Genomic DNA, 18,478 nt, shown 5'->3' on the forward strand with positions numbered 1-18,478 from the left:
TTTGAGACGGAGTCTTGCTGTGTCTCCTGGGCTGGAGTGCAGTGGCCGGATCTCAGCTCACTGCAAGCTCCGCCTCCCGGGTTTTACGCCATTCTCCTGCCTCAGCCTCCGGAGTAGCTGGGACTACAGGCGCCTGCCACCTCGCCCGGCTAGTTTTTTGTATTTTTAGTAGAGACGGGGTTTCACCGTGTTAGCCAGGATGGTCTCGATCTCCTGACCTCATGATCCGCCCGTCTCGGCCTCCCAAAGTGCTGGGATTACAGGCTTGAGCCACCGCGCCCGGCCACACAAAATTCATTTCTATTCTTATTCCAAAGAGAATCCGCCAGAGCTGGCTCTGTGATGGACTCAAATGGTGTGCCCTGGCCTGTCCCCTGCTGTCCTGTGCGAGTAGGCGGCCCCTCCCTCCCAGCCTTCTCCCTGCTAAGCAGGTGGCGGAGGGTCCTGAGCCCACTCAGCACCTCAAGGGACATCACATGAGCAATTATTTTGGTTTTAATTCTGTGGCAGGGCATTTTATCCCAATAATTTAAACTTGGCAACTGTAATGCATATTTTTATTTTATAAAGTGAAAAATGCTAATTAAGAACCAGAGGGAAAAATGCAGGAACTAGGATCCTGGATATAGAAAAGGATTCCAAGTCTACTTCTCGTTTGAGGGAAAATATGAATCAATGCTAACTCCTTTCATGTCTGTCTGTGTTTCAGAAGTTTAGATTAATAGCTCTGAATCAGCAGATCTGCATTTTGAACAAGCAGCTGTCATTACCCTTCTGAGCTCCCAGGGCCTCTGCTCCCACTCTAACAGCTGGCTCACCTCCCCCAGTACCATGTTGGCAGCTACCTTGCAGAAGCCAGGCGCCCATAAAAAGGCCGCCACACCACCTATCTGAGTGAGCATACAGCCTCAACCAGGAAAAGGTGCTGACCTCCGGCAGTCAGCCTGCATTTTACCTGTGGCACACACTCCCCTCAGCCCACGCCAAGGGCCGGATCAGACCTCCTGTGGGTTCTCCTGCTAACAGCTCTGTGATCACAGAGCATGGCCAGAGCTGTCCCCATCCACACACAGCTGCCATCACAGCCCTGCTGAAGGAGTATCACACCGGGTAGGGGGGAACTCCAGGTATCTTGTTTGACTGAAAAACAATCCAGGTTACTCAGATGCCAGGAGACTCCAAAGGGCAGACACATCTCTGTGTACGTGTGCACAGAAACTAGAATTAGGCCACATGACCCACAGCTCAAGCTGACCACCTCTACTTCTCGCTCTAAGGCAGGTAATTACAGCAATGGCTCAAAGCTTCACTGGAGGGAGACAACCAGCAGCAGGGCCCGGTGTGTGTGAAGGCCTGAACAGTAAATAGCGGTGTAACACTGAAAAACAATTCAGCAACTCAAATTTCAGTAACAACTACGTAATGCAGTGGCTGGTCTAGAACAAGACAAAAACCGGTTAGGAGGTCCTCTCAGGAGGAATGCCTAGTTCCCAGGATGACTACAGTCCAGGAGGGCAACAGTCAGTCCCACACACCGAGGGGCTCCAGCAAGGCTGACCCCAGAGGACTGAGAAGCACACTGAGGTTTCAGTAAAAACCTGAGTTGAAGCTAATGGCCCTAAGGATGCTGGCGGAGACCCTGTGCCCCTGGTTCTTCCTGGTGCCAGCACCAAGGTTGCCTAGAGCCTAGTGGACAAGAGAGCTGGCAGCAGGGAGCTCGGAGGAAAAGCAGCTGATCCCCACGAGCCCTCAAGGAAGAAGCATTGGAGACCTGCTTCTCTCATTAGTTCTCAACATTTTCTTTTCAAAGCCTGACATCTGAAACCACCTGCTCCATGAGGGTCTGAAACTTGAGCAGCTTATTTTTATGCATTGTAAGACTGCCCCATCTTTGACCGCCTTTGTCAGTGAGCTACCAAGAGAAGTGCAGGCTGCACCAGCCACTCCTGACGGGACCTGGGCACATGCCAGGGCAGTCAGCATGTTCACCCTCAGGCCTGTGACCACACCTGCACAGGAGACCCTCAAGGTTTATGGAGAAAGAGAATTTCTGTCAGAAACCCCAAGCCCTACAAACAAGCACCGCAAGGACATTCAGAGCATCCCCCTGCACAGAGGCCGGGGCTGACTGCTGTGATCAAAGACTCAGTGAGGAAGGCAATGCGCTTTTGTCCAAATCAGGGCTCAGCCATTCACAACCTCGTTCTTGGGAGCCGCCCTGTCTGAGCCCCTATTCCTCTGCTCTAACTGGGGGAAAATGACCGATCTTGCGGGGTTACTTTGGGAATGAGATGAGATGTACGCACGACAGCACTGGGCATGTGCCCAGCACGATGGCTCAGCAACAATGAGTGTTAAGAATCAAACCAAGTAAAGGAGGTCTCTCCCCAGTGACGCTTCAACAGACAGAAATACCGTGTTCGTAAAAGAGACAAACGTCGGGGTGACTGTCAACATGGCCAAAGGAACAGCTGCGGTCTGCAGCTCCCAGCGAGATCAACCCAGAAGGTGGGTGGTTTCTGCACTTCCAACTGAGGTACCTGGCTCATCTCACTGGGACTAGTTAGACCATGGGTGCAGCCCACAGACGGCGAGCCGGAGCAGGGTAGGGTGTTGCTTACCCGGGAAGTGCAAGGAGTCAGGGAACTCCCTCCTGTAGCCAAGGGAAGCCGTGAGGGACTGTGCCTTGAGAAATGGTGCATTCCGGCTGATACTATGCTTTTCCCACGGTCTTCGCAATCCACAGACCAGGGAATTCCCTTGGCTGCCTACACCACCAGGGCCCTGGGTTTCAAGCACAAAACTGGTCACCCATTTGGGCAGATGCTGAGCTAGCTGCAGGAGTTCTTTTTTAATACCCCAGTGGCAGCTGGAATGCCAGCAAGACAGAACCCTTCACTCCCCTGGAAAGGGGGCTGAAGTCAGGGAGCCAAGTAGTCTTGCACAGCAGATCCCACCCCCATGGAGCCCAGCAAGCTAAGATCCACTGGCTTGAAATTCTTGCTGCCAGCACAGCAGTCTGAAGTCCACTTGGGATGCTGGAGCTTGGTAGGGGGAGAGGTGTCCACCATTACTGAGGCTTGAGTAGGCCATTTTCCCCTCACAGCGTAAACAAAGCTGCCAGGAAATCTGAACTGGGCGGAGCCCACCGCAGCTCCTCAAAGCCACTGTAGCCAGACTGCCTCTCTAGATTCCTCCTCTCTGGGCAGGGCATCTCTGAAAGAAAGGCAGCAGCCCCTGTCAGGGGCTTATAGATAAAACCCCCATCTCCCTGGGACAGAGCACCTGGGGGAAGGGGCAGCTGTGGACACAGCTTCAGCAGAGTTAAGTTACTGCCTGCTGGCTCTGAAGAGAACAGCGGATCTCCCAGCACAGTGCTCAAGCTCTGCTAAGGGACAGACACTGCCTCCTCAAGAGACACCTCCCAGCAGGGGTCGACAGACAACACCTCATACAGGAGAGCTCCGGCTGGCATCTGGCGGTGCCCCTCTGGGATGAAGCTTCCAGAAGAAGGGACAGGCAGCAATCTTTGCTGTTCTGCAGCCTCTGCTGGTGATACCCAGGCAAACAGGGTCTGGAGTGCACCTCCAGCAAACTCCAGCAGACCTGCAGGAGGGACTGACAGAAGGAAAACTAACAGAAAGGAATAGCATCAACATCAACAAAAAGGACATTCACACGAAAACGCCATCTGAAGGTCACCAACATCAAAGACCAAAGGTAGATAAATCCACAAAGATGAGGAAAAACCAGCACAAAAAGGCTGAAAATTTCAAAAACCAGAACGCCTCTTCTCCTCCAAAGGATCACAGCTCCTCGCCAGCAAGGGAACAAAACTGGACAGAGAATGAGTTTGATGAATTGACAGAAGTAGGCTTCAGAAGATGGGTAATAACAAACTCCTCTGAGCTAAAGGAGCACGTTCTAACCCAATGCAAGGAAGCTAAGAACCTTGAAATAAGGTTAGAGGAATTGCTAAGTAGAATAACACTTTAGAGAAGAACATAAATGACCTGATGGAGCTGAAAAACACAGCATGAGAACTTCATGAAGCATACACAAGTAACAATAGCCGAATAAATCAAGCAGAAGAAAGGATATCAGAGATTGAAGATCAACTTAATGAAATAAAGTGTAAAGACAAGATTAAAGAATAAAGAATGAAAAGGAATGAACAAAGCCTCCAAGAAATATAGGACTATGTGAAAAGATCAAAGCTACATTTGATTGGGGTGCCTGAAAATTACAGGCAGAATGGAACCAAGCTGGAAAACACTCTTCAGGGTATTATCCAGGAGAACTTCCCCAACCTAGCAAGACAGGCCAACATTCAAATTCAGGAAACAGGGAGACTACCACAAAGATACTCCTCGAGAAGAGCAACCCCAAGACACATAATCATCAGATTCACCCAAGGTTGAAATGAAGGAAAAAATGTTAAGGGCAGTCAGAGAGAAAGGTCAGGTTACCCACAAAGGGAAGCCCATCAGACTAACAGCAGATCTCTCTGCAGAAACCCCACAAGCCAGAAGAGAGTGGGGGCCAATATTCAACATTCTTAAAAGAATTTTCAACCCAGAATCTGATATCCAGCCAAACTAAGCTTCATAAGTGAAGGAGAAATAAACTCCTTTACAGACAAGCAAATGCTGAGAGATTTTGTCACCATCAGGCCTGCCTTACAAGAGCTCCTGAAGCAAGCACTAAATATGGAAAGCAAAAACCAGTTCCACCCACCGCAAAAGTATACCAAATTGTAAAGACCATCAACACTATGAAGAAACTGCATCAACTAATGGGCAAAATAGCCAGCTAGCATCATAATGACAGGATCGAATTCACACATAACAATATTAACCTTAATATGTGAACGGGCTAAATGCCCGAATTAAAAGACACAGACTGGCAAATTGGATAAAGAGTCAAGACCCATCAGTGTGCTGTATTCAGGACACCCATCTCATATGTGAAGACACACATAGGCTCAAAATAAAGGGATAGAAGAATATTTACCAAGCAAAAGGAAAGCAAAAAAAAAAAAAGCAGGAGTTGCAATTCTAGTCTCTAATAAAACAGACTTTAAGCCAACAAAAATTTAAGAAGACAAAGAAGGGCATTATCTAATGGTAAAGGGATCAATGTAACAAGAAGAGCTAACTATCCTAAATATACATGCAACCAATACAGGAGTGCCCAGATTCATAAAGCAAGCTCTTAGAGACCTACAAAGAGACTCAGACTCCCACACAATAATAAAGGGAAATTTTAACACCCCACTGTCAATATTAGATCGACAAGACAGAAAATTAACAAGGATATTCAGGACTTGAACTCAGCTCTGGACCAAGCAGACCTAATAGACATCTACAGAACTCTCCACCCCAAATCAACAGAATATACATTCTTCTCAGCACCACATTGCACTTATTCTAAAATTGACCACATAATTGGAAGTAAAACACTCCTCAGCAAATGTAAAAGAACAGAAATTATAACAAACTGTCTCTCAGATCACAGAGCAATCAAATTAGAACTCAGGATTAAGAAACTCACTCAAAACTGCATAACTACATGGAAACTGAACAGCCTGCTCCTGAATGACTACTGGGTAAATAACAAAATTCAGGCAGAAATAAATAAGTTATTTGAAAACAATGAGAAAAAAGACACAGCGTACCAGAATCTGTGGGACACAGCTAAAGCAGTGTTCAGAGGGAAATTTATAGCACTAAATGCCCACAGGAGAAAACAGGAAAGGCCTAAAATCGACACCCTAACATCATAATTAAAAGAACTAGAGAAGAAAGAGCAAACAAATTCAAAAGCTAGCAGAAGATAAGAAATGACTAAGATCAGAGCAGAACCAAAGGAGAGAGACACAAAAAAAGCCTTCAAAAAAATCACTGAATCCAGGAGCTGGTTTTTTGAAAAGACTGATAATTAGCCAGACTAATAAAGAAGAAAAGAGAGAAGAATCAAATAGACACAATAAAGAGAAGAATCAAATAGACACAAAAAATGATAAACGGGAGATCACCACTGATCCCACAGAAATACAAACTACCATCAGAGAATACTATAAACACCTCTACACAAATAAACTAGAAAATCTAGAAGAAATGAATAAATTCCTGGATACATACACCCTCCCAAGACTGGACCAGGAGGAAGTCAAATCCCTGAACAGACCAGTAATGAGCTCTGAAATTGAGGTAGTAATAAATAGCCTACCAACCAAAAAAAGCCCAGGACCATACAGATTCACAGCCAAATTCTACCAGAGGTACAAGGAGGAGCTGGTAGGCACCATTCCTTCTGAAACTGTTCCAGACAACAGAAAAAGAGGGACTCCTCCCTAACTCGTTCTATGAGGCCAGCATCATCCTGATACCAAAACCTGGCAGAGACACAACAAAAAAAGAAAATTTCAGGCCAATATCCCTGATGAACATCAATGCGAAAATCCTCAATAAAATACTGGCAAACTGAATCCAGCAGCACATCAAAAAGCTTATCCACCACAATCAAGTCGGCTTCATCCCTGGGATGCAAGGCTGGTTCAACATACACAATCAGCCAGGCGCAGTGGCTCACGCCTGTAATCCCAGCACTTTGGGAGGCCGAGGCAGGTGGATCATGAGGTCAGGAGATCAAGACCATCCTGGCCAACACAGTGAAACCCTGTCTCTAATAAAAACACAAAAACTAGCTGGGTGTGGTGGCATGCGTCTGTAGTCTCAAGTACTCAGGAGGCTGAGGCTTGAATCCAGGAGGCAGAGGTTGCAGTGAGCCAAGATTGCACCACTGCACTCCAGCTTGGGTAACAGAGGGAGACTCTGTCTCAGAAAAAAAAAAAAAAAAAAATCAACAACAAAAAAACCATATGCAAATCAATAAACATAATCCATCGTATAAACAGAACTAACGACAAAAACCACATGATCATCTCAATAGATGCAGAAAAGGCCTTCAATAAAATTCAACATCCCCTCATGCTAAAAACTCTCAATAAACTAGGTATTAAGAGCTATTTATGACAAACCCACAGCCAATATCGTACTGAATGGGCAAAGGCTGGAAGCATTCCCTTTAAAAACTGGCACAGGACATGGATGCCCTCTCTCATCACTCCTATTCAACACAGTATTAGAAGTTCTGGCCAGGGCAATCAGGCAAGAGAAAGAAATAAAGCGTATTCAAATAGGAAAACAGGAAGTCAAATTGTCTCTGTTTGCAGATGACATGATTGTATATTTAGAAAACCCTATCATCTCAGCCCAAAACCTCCTTAAGCTGATAAGCAACTTCAGCAAAGTCTCAGGATACAAAATCAATGTGCAAAAATCACAAGCATTCCTATACACCAATAATTGACAAAGAGCCAAATCATGAGTGAATTCCCATTCACAATTGCTACAAAGAGAATAAAATACCTGGGAATACAACTTACAAGGGATGTGAAGGACCTCTTCAAGTAGAACTACAAACCACTGCTCAAGGAAATAAGAGAGCACACAAACAAAAAGAAAAACATTCCATGCTCATGGATACGAAGAATCAATATTGTGAAAATGGCCATACTGCCCAAAGTAATTCATAGATTCAATGCTATGCCCATCCAGCTACCACTGACTTTCTTCACAGAATTAGAAAAAACTACTTTAAATTTCATATGGAACCAAAAAAGCGTGTATGGCCAAGACAATGCTAAGCAAAAAGAACAAAGCTGTAGGCATCACACTACCTGACTTAAAACCATACTACAAGGCTACAGTAACCAAAACAGCATGGTACTGGTACCAAAACAGATATATCGACCAATAGAACAGAACAGAGGCCTCAGAAATAACGTCACACCTCTACAACCATCTGATCTTTGACAAATTGGACAAAAACAAGCAATGGGAAAAGGATTCCCTATTAAACAAATGGTGTTAAGAAAACTGGCTAGCCATATGCAGAAAAGTGAAACTGGACACCTTCCTTACATCTTACACAAAAATTAACTCAAGGTGGGTTAAACATAAGACCTAAAACCATAAAAACCCTAGAAGAAAACCTAGGCAATACCATTCAGGACACAGGCATGGGCAAAGACTTCATGACTAAAACACCAAAAGCAATGGCAACAAAAGCCAAAATTGACAAATGGGATCTAATTAAACTAAAGAGCTTCTGCACACCAGAAGAAACTATCATCAGAGTGAAAAGGGAACCTACAGAACGGGAGAAAATTTTTGCAATCTATCCATCTGACAAAGGGCTGATATCCAGGATCTACAAGGAACTTAAACAAATTTACAAGAAAACAAACAACCCCATCAAAAAGCGGGTGAAGGATATAAACAGACGCTTCTCAAAAGAAGACATTTATGTGGCCAACAAACATAGGAATAAAAGCTCATCATCACTGGTCATTAGAGAAATGCAAATCAAAACCACAATGAGATACCATCTCACACCAGTTACAATGGCAATCATTAAAAAGTCAGGAAACAACAGAAGCTGGAGAGGATGTGGAGAAACAGGAACGCTTTTACACTGTTGGTGGGAGTGTAAATTAGTTCAACCATTGTGGAAGACAGTGTGGTGATTCCTCAAGGATCTAGAACCAGAAATATCATTTGACCCAGCAATCCCGTTATTGGGTATATATCCAAAGGATTATAAACATTCTACTATAAAGACATACGCACACATATGTGTACTGCACCACTATGCACGATACCAAAGACTTGGAACCAACCCAAATGCCCATCAGTGATAGACTGGATAAAGAAAATGTGGCACATACACACCAAGGAATACTATGCAGTCATAAAAAAGGATGAGTTCATGTCCTTTGCAGGGACATGGATGAAGCTAGAAACCATCATTCTCAGCCAACACAGGAACAGAAAACCAAACACCACATGTTCTCACTCAAAAGTGGGAGTTGAACAATGAGAACACATGGACACAGGAAAGGGAACATCACACACCAGGGCCTGTCAGGGGTGTGGGGCTAGGGGAAGGATAGCATTAGGAGAAATACCAAATGTAGATGATGGGTTGATGGGTGCAGCAAACCACCATGGCACGTGTATACCTATGTAACAAACCTGCACGTTCTGTATATGTCTCCCAAAACTTAAAATATAATTAATTTAAAAAGAGAGAGAGAAAGACAAATGTCTCTTAAAAAAGATATTCAGGGCTGGGCACGGTGGCTCATGCCTATAATCCCAGCACTTTGGGAGGCCGAGGCAGGTGGATCACAAGTTTAAGATATTGAGACCATCCTGGCCAACATGGTGAAACCCCATCTCTACTAAAAATACAAAAATGAGCTGGGCGTGGTGGCGTGCAGCCTGTAGTCCCAGCTACTCAGAAGGTTGAGGCAGGAGAATCGCTTGAACCCGGGAGGCAGAGGTTGCAGTGAGCCGAGATCATGCCACTGCACTCCAGCCTGGAGACAGAGTGAGACTTCATCTCAAAAATCATCATCATCATATGCATGCTGGCTTTCCCGCTAACTGATCCAAATGAATGAATTCTTTTGTCAGTGTTCTGGTCACTCCATACGGATAGAAACCCCCTGGGAGAAGGACCAAGGCCTTCCAGCCGGGAGCTCTGTGGGCTGCCCTCACTCCTGCTGTCTCCTCTCACCCCACCTTCATCACAGCCGTTGGATGGGACCACAGCAGGACATCTTCAGGGTCAGCCTTGTTTTGGCAGAGGGGCCCTGGCGTATCTTAGTACGGCATGCAGACACTTGTGAGTGGCCCCCACTAGTCCTCCACATTGTCATTTACACACGTCTCCCTCCTAGCCAGGGCCACTCACAAGTGCACCTAACTTGGCAATTTTTTTTTTTTTTTAATTGAGATGGGAGTTTCTCTCTCGTTGCCCAGGCTGGAGTGCAACGGTGTGATCTCAGCTCACCGCAACCTCCGCCTCCCGGGTTCACGTGATTCTCCTGACTCAGCCTCCCGAGTAGCAGCTGGGATTACAGGCATACACCACCACACCTGGCTAATTTTGTATTTTTAGTAGACATGGGGTTTCTCCATGTTTGTCAGGCTGGTCTCGAACTCCTGACCTCAGGTGATCCACCTGCCTCGGCCTCCCAAAGTGCTGGGATTAAAGGCGTGAGCCACCACACCTGGCCTGCAATTTCTTCCATTCTGGCCTGAGTGACTAGGTTGAAAATGAGTACTGGATAAAGTTCTGGTTTGACTTTGATGCATGTGACTATTCTTATCACCACCCACAGCCAGCACCTGGACCACAGAGAAGCTCCCAGGGCACTTTCACCTCCTGGAGTGGCAGTGCCCAGGACCACAAGCACTCACCTTCAGAGCCCTTCTGCTTCCGCTCCACCTCCCTGCGGTACTCCTCCAGCTCGCGGTCTGTGAGCGTGGTGAAGGGGTTGGGGCCCGTGGTGCTCACAATGACGTGGGGCTGGTACTCCTTCTCAATGATTGCCTTGGAGGCCGTCACCAGCTCTCCCTGTGGATGAAAGGCATGTCTGGTCTGCGAGAGCCCAGTCCAGCGGGGACTCTCCCTCCTCCCAGGCAGGCTACAGGCAGGGCGGGGACAGGAGGCTTTCCAGGAGCAGACACCCCTGAGACTGCACTGCCATGGGCCCGAGGCCTAAGCTGAGCTGCAGCCTTCAGTGGTAGATAATGGAAACACAGGTCAGTGCCACGATGAACAGACATTAACCGCAGAAGAAATCTTACAGAGCCTTCCAGGTTTCAGAAGCAAAAGCCCAATGCAGACCCAAGAGCACAGAGCACCTCAGGGAGGGTGCCCGCTACTCCTCTCTGTCGAACAGAAGGGGAAGAGGCCCTTTCCCGTTACTGTTTAAAAGTCAGTAACTTTTCCTCATGACATCAGAAACTGTCACAAGCTACAAGACTCAGCATAAGGCATGCTCAGAGCTTTGCTTATATTCTAAGAGCACAGGTAAGTTCTGTTCTTTTGACTATGGTTAGTTTATAACTAGTTCCTGGAATTTATCCCAAAACATTCAGAGATAACAAAATGTCCCAAGACACCAGTGTTTAGCTGAGGAATTTGGAAAACTGAACATTTGTACCAAAGAAAAAAAGAAGAAAGCAAAGCGAAGCACAAAGGCGGCTCACAGATCACACCAATCTTAAAGCAGGAGGGAGCCTGAGGCCAACACAGTGGGCCGGGTGGGTGTCGGGGGTGAGGTCCACTCACAGCCACCTGCCCCAGCACAGTGCTGTGCCCACAGTGCAGCCTGATTGGACCAGGGGCAGGAAAATGTCCCCCAATTCCCTGGAGCTCTTTTCTTTTTTTTTTTTTTGAGACAGAGTCTCGCACTGTCGCCCAGGCTGGAGTGCAGTGGCGCAATCTCAGCTCATGGCAAGCTCCACCTCCCGGGCTCACGCCATTCTCCTGCTTCAGCCTCCCGAGTAGCTGGGACTACAGGTGCCCGCCACCACACCCGGCTACCCTGGAGCTCACTTCTTCTAAGACAGTTACCCAGCACTTACACACATGCACATGACTGAATGACAGCTTCCAAAACCAAATAAAAACAGGAGAATCCACAATTCTTTGGATGCCAGGCCTGGTCCTTTAGTGTTCCTCTCAGTGAGGGGTGAAAACCAGAGATAGTGAGTGTCCTAGCAGGGCTGACTTGGGAAATTCAACTCACCAGGGCCGACTGCTCCTCAAGCAGAGACGGGGGAGCCTGGACTGACAGGGATGGGCTGAGGGGTTACCAACTAGCATGCTGCGTACCCGGTGCTGACTAGTGACACAGAGCCCAGAGCCCAGAACCCCGGGAGGGACAGATGGACTGCTGGAATAGGCAACCTTTGCCCGGGAGCCTGGAGACTCTCCACAGTCAACAGGTCAAGGGGAACCCTCTTCTGAACCAGGTCTGACTCGAGGCCCATTGACTTTTCGTTAAGAAATTGCCCTACCTCACCAAGACAGGAAACTGAGTCCTGTCTGCCATGTGTTAGCTCTGTGGCCTGAGCCAAGTCTTTCCCTGACCAGAGGCCTGCCTCACTATCTGAAGGAGGACCGGCTGGGCTGTCCACTGCTAAGAGCCCTCACACGATGGTACCCTAGAGACGGTATCCCAGCAAAGGCAGTTTGGCTGGCTGCACCTGCATCCTGATATCACTGCCAATGAAATGAGAAGGTGACACAAGAGAAATGCTTAAGTTCATTTCAATCAAATGGTTAAAAATCAGTAAAGGAATCAAATATCAAGAATCAACTATCAGGCCAGGCACAGTGGCTCACACCTATAATCCCAGCACTTTGGGAACCTGAGGCGGGTGGATCACCTGAGGTCAGGAGTTCAAGACCACCCTGGCCAACACAGCGAAACCCCATCTCTACTAAAAATACAAAAAAATTAACCAGGCGTGGTGGTGGGCACCTGTAGTCCCAGTTACTCGGGAGGCTGAGGGAAAAGTATCACTTGAACACGGGAGGCAGAGGTTGAGGTGAGCCGAGATTGTGCCACCGCACTGCAACCTGGGCGAGAGAGCAAGGATCCGTCTCAAACAAACAAACAAAAAGAATCGACTATCAGCCAGGCACCACAGCTCATGCCTATAATCCCAGCAGTTTGGGAGGCCAAGACAGAAGAATTGCTTGAGCCCAGGAGTTCAAGACCAGCCTGGGTAACATAGTGAGACCTTGTCTCTACAAAAAATTTAAAAATTAGCCAGGTGTGGTAGCATGCACCTGTAGTCCAGCTACTGAGGAGGCTGAGGTGGGAGGATTCCTTTGGCCTGAGAGGTAGAGGCTGCAGTGAGCCATGATTGCACCACTGTACTCCAGGCTGGGCCACAGAGTAAGATGCTGTCTCAAAATAAAAATAAAAATCCACTGGCACCAGAGACACCAAAGCCCTTGTTCCCAATTTTGATGCCCCAAAGGACAAGCGGGGCTCCCTCATACTGAGACAGCTGAAGCCCGAGGCACAGCGCAGCAGGTCCCTGCCTCCAGTGCTGGAGAGCGCCCTCCTCCAAAGACCACAGCTAAGGGCCAAGCTGCTGTCAAGACCAGTTACAGGAACAGAGAATCACATTCCTCTGCAAGAAAGGACACAGGGCAATGACTGAGATGCAGAGAAACATAGCCACTCATGGACAACCCAGGCAGGAAACCAGGATGTACCTAGCTTCCCTTCCTGCCACTCCCCTCACCTCCCTGTCACCTGACAAGGCTCTAAGGCAAAACACAGGCCCAGTAACACTTTCTGTACTTGACTGAGGCAGCCTGGGTGGAACAACAGCTCCGCCTGAGGTTGTGCAAACTGTGCTAGTGGCTGACCTCTCTAAGCATCAGGTTTTCATCTACAAGCAGGGCCGACTTGGATCTGGACTGGCATTCCCAGTGCTAGACCATGCACAGGTTAGGTGCTCAACACAGGTCAGTGAGAGAACCGAGGGCTGAGCTTACTGCCCCTCTGCATTTCTACCACACAGCATGAAGGGTGGCCGGGAACAGCCCCCGGTGAGGTGCACATGGGAACACAGAGTCCTTCCCTGGGCTGGACAGCTTGCAGTGTAGACACACATCTTCATCTCTAATCCTTCATGTCACTTAAAATTGAATCCAGAAGGCAGCCAAAATTATTTCAGGTTATGCCGGATGAGGTGGCTCACACCCTAAAATCCCAGCATTTTGGGAGACTGAGTCAGGTGGACTGCTTGAGCTCAGGAGTTTGAGACCAGCCTGGGCAATATGGCCAAACCCAGTCTCTACAAAAAAAATACAAAAATTAGCCAGGTGTGGTGATGTGTACCTGGAGTCTCAGCTACTCAGGAGGCTGAGGTGGGAGGAAGGAGGATTGCTTGAGCCTGCGAAGCAGAGGTTGCAGTGAGCCAAGATAGCCCAACCACACTCCAGCCTGGACAACACAGTGAGACCCTGTCTCAAAAAATACATATATATGTATATGTATTTCAGGTTACATGTTATGACACCCAAAGGGAAGTCAACACAGCCTTCGGCTGGGCTTAGAACTCCTGTTTGAACTCTGACTCACTGTCCCTTCTTCTGTCAGAAGGCAACACTTGCACTGTGGGAATGGCCATCGCCAGTGAGGGAGAAATGGAAGGCAAAGGAAAGTCCTTTCCAGCAAATCCCCAGCTCCCTAAGTCCCAAATACCCATTCCTCAGGTTCTCAGACGGGAAGCAGGCTTCTATGTGCTCGCCGCACTGGGGAGGGGAGTGTGTAGGACACAGTCCTCCTTGCTTGGTCAAGGAGAAATTCAACTTCTTAACATGCAGCGCCATGTTCCAAAAGGAGCAAGACTGTCTGTGCTTTGAGGTTCACATGAAAGGAAGTGGAACAATCGCCCAGTAAAGGACTCCCATGGAGCCAAAGCACATTCTCACCAAAAAGAGGGTATTTTAGCCAATGTGGGATAAAGACCAAGGGTGCAAAAGTGAACTTCAGATACAAGGAGGCAGAGAAAACATAAAGCTGGAACAAAGATTTCTGTCCAGGGGGCCAACCTCTCCTCCTGTGGGGTCAGTGTACAGTGGTATTCTCTGCTAAGTACACCTGGATGCAGCATTCGCAGCGAGCATGGTGTTCAGAAGGTAGAGACCCTACCTCTGTCGTTCAGGAACCACCCGGGTGACTGTGACACACACCCACATCTGAATACCACTGGGACAGAGCACACAAAGCTGTAACTGGTGGTTGAACACGGCGACCCAGGCTGCTTTCTGGAGAGCCCTAACAAGGTCCTCAGTGCTGCCCTCATGTGGGCTCTACACAGGAGGCCAGCTGGGCTCATGGCCTGCACAGCCCTCACACACCTGAGAGAAAGAATAACTGACAAGACAGTAACAAAGTGCCAAAAGATGAAAAACAAGCAATAGGCAGAGTCATCTTTCTCCCCTGCTCTGAGAAGTTCTTCCAAGAATGGCAGCCGGAAGTACGCTCTAAGCACAGGGAAAAACAGGACCTGTGGAATTAGTAAGTAAATATGCAAAATAACGTTATTAGCAGGGATTACAGAATCTTTGCTACAAACCCGCTTCTATATGGGAACCGGAACACCACTAAAGTGACATGTGCGTCTCAATGAAGGTGTGTCAAGTGAAAGAGATGGTTCTGGAAATTTCCTTTGACAAGAATATAACCATGCCTCTCAGCTAAGACTCAACCATGCGGTCAGGCACTTTCTGCCCAGGGCAGCAGCTCCTGCACACTAGCAGCCTAATGCTTAGGGAAGGTTTCCTTCTATGTGGGTGGGTTCAGACAGATCTTCCACCTACTGCACACACTAGATACGCATGCACAGAGGGAAATTACGATGTGGGGTTTCAAACTCTCCTAAGTCTTTCTGCTCTGCGGCATTTAAAGATGTTATTTAGGGCTGATTTTTGAGGTAAATAAATACATTTTATCAACAAGGGCTGACAAAGACTGTCTGAATTCCCATTCCTCTGAAATGACATCTTTCAATGATATGACCTCCAGTGGCTACATTCATGACATTTACAGTCAAAGCTGAACCAGCGAGGGTGGAAGGGCACTCAGGAGTGGCCGCTGCCAACAGCAACAGACTGCCCAGAAGAGCCCGTCTGCAGTCAGCATCGTGGAGAAGGCAAAGTCCCATGCGTAACTGCGGAAATGCACCATATCGCTCAGACTGGCCATTTCTCAGCAACAACTTCGAATGCTGGAGATTGTTATCACACCTCATACCAAGTGTTTTAATTAAAGAATCGAGCAGGTAGAACAGAACCTTCTGTACAATCTCATAAACAGTTTAAAGAGCCATTTGAAGCTACTTCAGTAACTAAGACAATGCCTGAAGAGAGGAGACAGGGAAGCGGGAGGGGAGGGGAGCAAGGCGCATAGACAGGTAGTGAGGACAGGGCGGTGAGTACCTTTCTAAAAGAGAGAGATTTAGCGGGACTAAAGGTCTGCTCTGTAAGCTCGAGCCCTTCGATAGTTTCCGTACAGTCAGAGAGAGGTGCATCCTGAAACAGTAAACTGAGTCACCAGAGCACACCAGGCCCAGCCTGTGAAATATCAGCTGAGAGCACAGGATGGAGCTGGCTAAGAGCATGCAGCAGGGACAGCTGTCAACAGTAAATGTGGCGGTGATGATGGCGGGACGTGCAGACACTGAACACGAAACCAGGACCACGGCTGGCCAAATCCAACAATCGTCTACCCCTGCAGAGTCAGGTGTTAAAGCATTAGGTGGCATATTAGTTTTCAGAGATAATTACTTACACAATTATCTTCAATGCCACAAGGTAGAGTCATTTTGTAGAAATGTGTGTGAATGTGCACCACATTTACAGGCACCCAGCCCTCTGCAACCCAAGCAGCACTTTGTTGCAGACAGCAATATGTACCATAACAAGAGTCCCTTAAACCCGCCCTCTCCTAGCACCTTACACAGAATGCTGCTGAACCCGGGCCAAATCTAAGCCCCAAAGCTGGTGGTGTATGTGCCACCCTCATATATGCATGCATTACAAGGGGCGGGGACCAGACGGGTGGACACAGCCCTCAGCATGCTCGCTCCATCTAGAACTCAAGGAAAAGTGCCTGGACTATTTCTCATCATGAAGGTTTTAACAAAGGTAACTGGTTGCCTAGAATACTTACCTCATAAAGTCACTCTCTCAATTTCAGAATAACTTTGGAGAAGGCGGTCACACAGCCACCACCCACTAATGTCAGAGACACTCTGGGCTCTCACCTGGACGAGGCTCCTGTCCATCACTACACCACACAAAACCTGGGACTGAGGGCCAGCCGTCTTAATGTCCTGTAAATTCTGCTCTCGGATCTGAGGATAGGAAGGAGAGGCACATATCAGCGGTCCTGAGCAGCCATGCTGCCTGGGAGCCATGCTGCCGTGCACTTGGGCCCCAGCCACATGGAAGCTACACTTCAGCTCTCCCCGTACCCTACGCAGGCAGGACAGCCCCATGTGTTCTGAGTGAGCACCATGCCTGCTTAGTGGGGTGTTGGTCTGCAGGGATGGAGACTATTCCCAGCTCCCTACATCTTTCAGATGCTTGGGCAGGGCACCTATCTCTCACTGTCATTAACTTGGTGTCATTAACACTCTGCATGTCCGTTGTCTAGTGATGTGAGCACTGGCAGGGCTCCTGCTCTGATAAACCAAATGCCACTCATAAGTCTTTGAACGAACCCTGAAAATCAGGGACAGGAGTCTGCTCTTGTTAAGAACAGGTTTGCAGCTTCCAGTTCTGACCTGTGAGCAAACATCAGTTCACGAATCAACAGGGCCCAAAAAAAATGTCTGCTGCTCATACTTCACACTGATGGTAGAACAGCAGCAGTGGGAAGAGATGGCTTCAGCTACAACAGTGGCAATAACAGCAGATGTCCTCTGCTAGAAGCAAGCACACCCCCCCACCCACCAAAGCAGCTGGCATCCCTTCCAATCCCACACCCAAGCCCCCACTGAGTGCCGACGCAGGACACACCTTGTTCCTCATCTCCTGGACCTCTTTTGGGTTAGTGTTCAATGGAACAAACAGGTTAGGGACAGCAGAGGTGGAAGTTCTATGTCCATCCTCTTTAGTCCACTGTAATATCAAGAACAGTTGAAAAGTCAGAATTATGACAACAATAAGTGACATAGCATCCAATCTATTCAGTTTATCTCACATCTGGTCATGCACTGAACATCACAGAGAGGAATGAACCAATGACCACATCTTCTGGGTCACTCAGCAGAGTCGCCATGGGAGCAGGATGCAGCCACATGAAGATCAGTTAATAGTGGAAGTCAAAGTCATGACTGATGGAAAAGGACCATCTGGAAAGCCCAGCTGAATCTGGGTCACAAGGTAGGCTGATGACAGAGCTGAGCCCCATAACCCTGGGACCAGCAGGGGAGGCCCCTCAGAGACCATTGGTTCACCGCTCTGAAAATCATCCAACACCAAAGCCAACTGGAAGCATGAGATGACAGGGTCATGAAAAGCAATGTGATGCTGCTACCCGGGGGTAGGGAGGAGCCTGCACCGTGAGGCAAGAGTGGGCATCACCAAAGTTTTGTGTTAAAATAAATGACAGCATCAGAATGCACTGTCTGCGTAACTATTCCAACCCAAGAAAATTACTGTACGGACACTTACACAGTAGCTACCTGGAAGAAGAGTTTGGTGATGTCAAATATTTTATATAACTTAATATTTTTGAGTGTTACAAAAATATCCCAAACAAACTTGAAGCGCTTCATGAGTCCTTAATATTTAAAGGCTGTTTTAGTATCAGTGCATCGCGTCAGCATGCTCAGCCTTCCACTCATAATTTTTTTTTGGATCTCCAATCAAATTTGAGATTTTTCCTCAAATTCTAAGGCATGAGTAGGCACTGAACATTAAAACAAGCCCATCTTCGAGAGCAAATGTTATGCCTTTCAGAATACTTTCGAGAGGCAGGAAGATAGCCATAAACCATACAACTTTAAAAAAAAGCAAC

At 47.6% G+C, this 18,478-nt stretch overlaps 1 protein-coding gene across 11 annotated transcripts in view; it reads right to left on the bottom strand.

Annotated features, from left to right (window-relative positions):
- The window catches only part of ADD1 (adducin 1), an 86,790-nt gene that overhangs the window by 4,397 nt on the left and 63,915 nt on the right, over window positions 1-18,478 (bottom strand). For 7 of the 11 annotated variants that reach the window (XM_023206805.2, XM_023206809.2, XM_023206807.1 and 4 more), the window contains exons 11-14: window positions 17,476-17,577; window positions 16,719-16,808; window positions 15,892-15,984; window positions 10,335-10,491 (exon numbers count right to left, since the gene is read on the bottom strand). In XM_023206805.2, the coding sequence (XP_023062573.1) occupies window positions 10,335-10,491; window positions 15,892-15,984; window positions 16,719-16,808; window positions 17,476-17,577 (442 nt within the window). The remainder of the gene's footprint in view (window positions 1-10,334; window positions 10,492-15,891; window positions 15,985-16,718; window positions 16,809-17,475; window positions 17,578-18,478) is intronic. The other 4 variants (XM_023206808.1, XM_023206810.2, XM_023206815.2 and 1 more) reach the window with 1 other exon arrangement.

Source organism: Piliocolobus tephrosceles, chromosome 3 (genome assembly GCF_002776525.5).
Source record: "Piliocolobus tephrosceles isolate RC106 chromosome 3, ASM277652v3, whole genome shotgun sequence".
Classification (NCBI taxonomy): Eukaryota; Metazoa; Chordata; class Mammalia; order Primates; family Cercopithecidae; genus Piliocolobus; species Piliocolobus tephrosceles.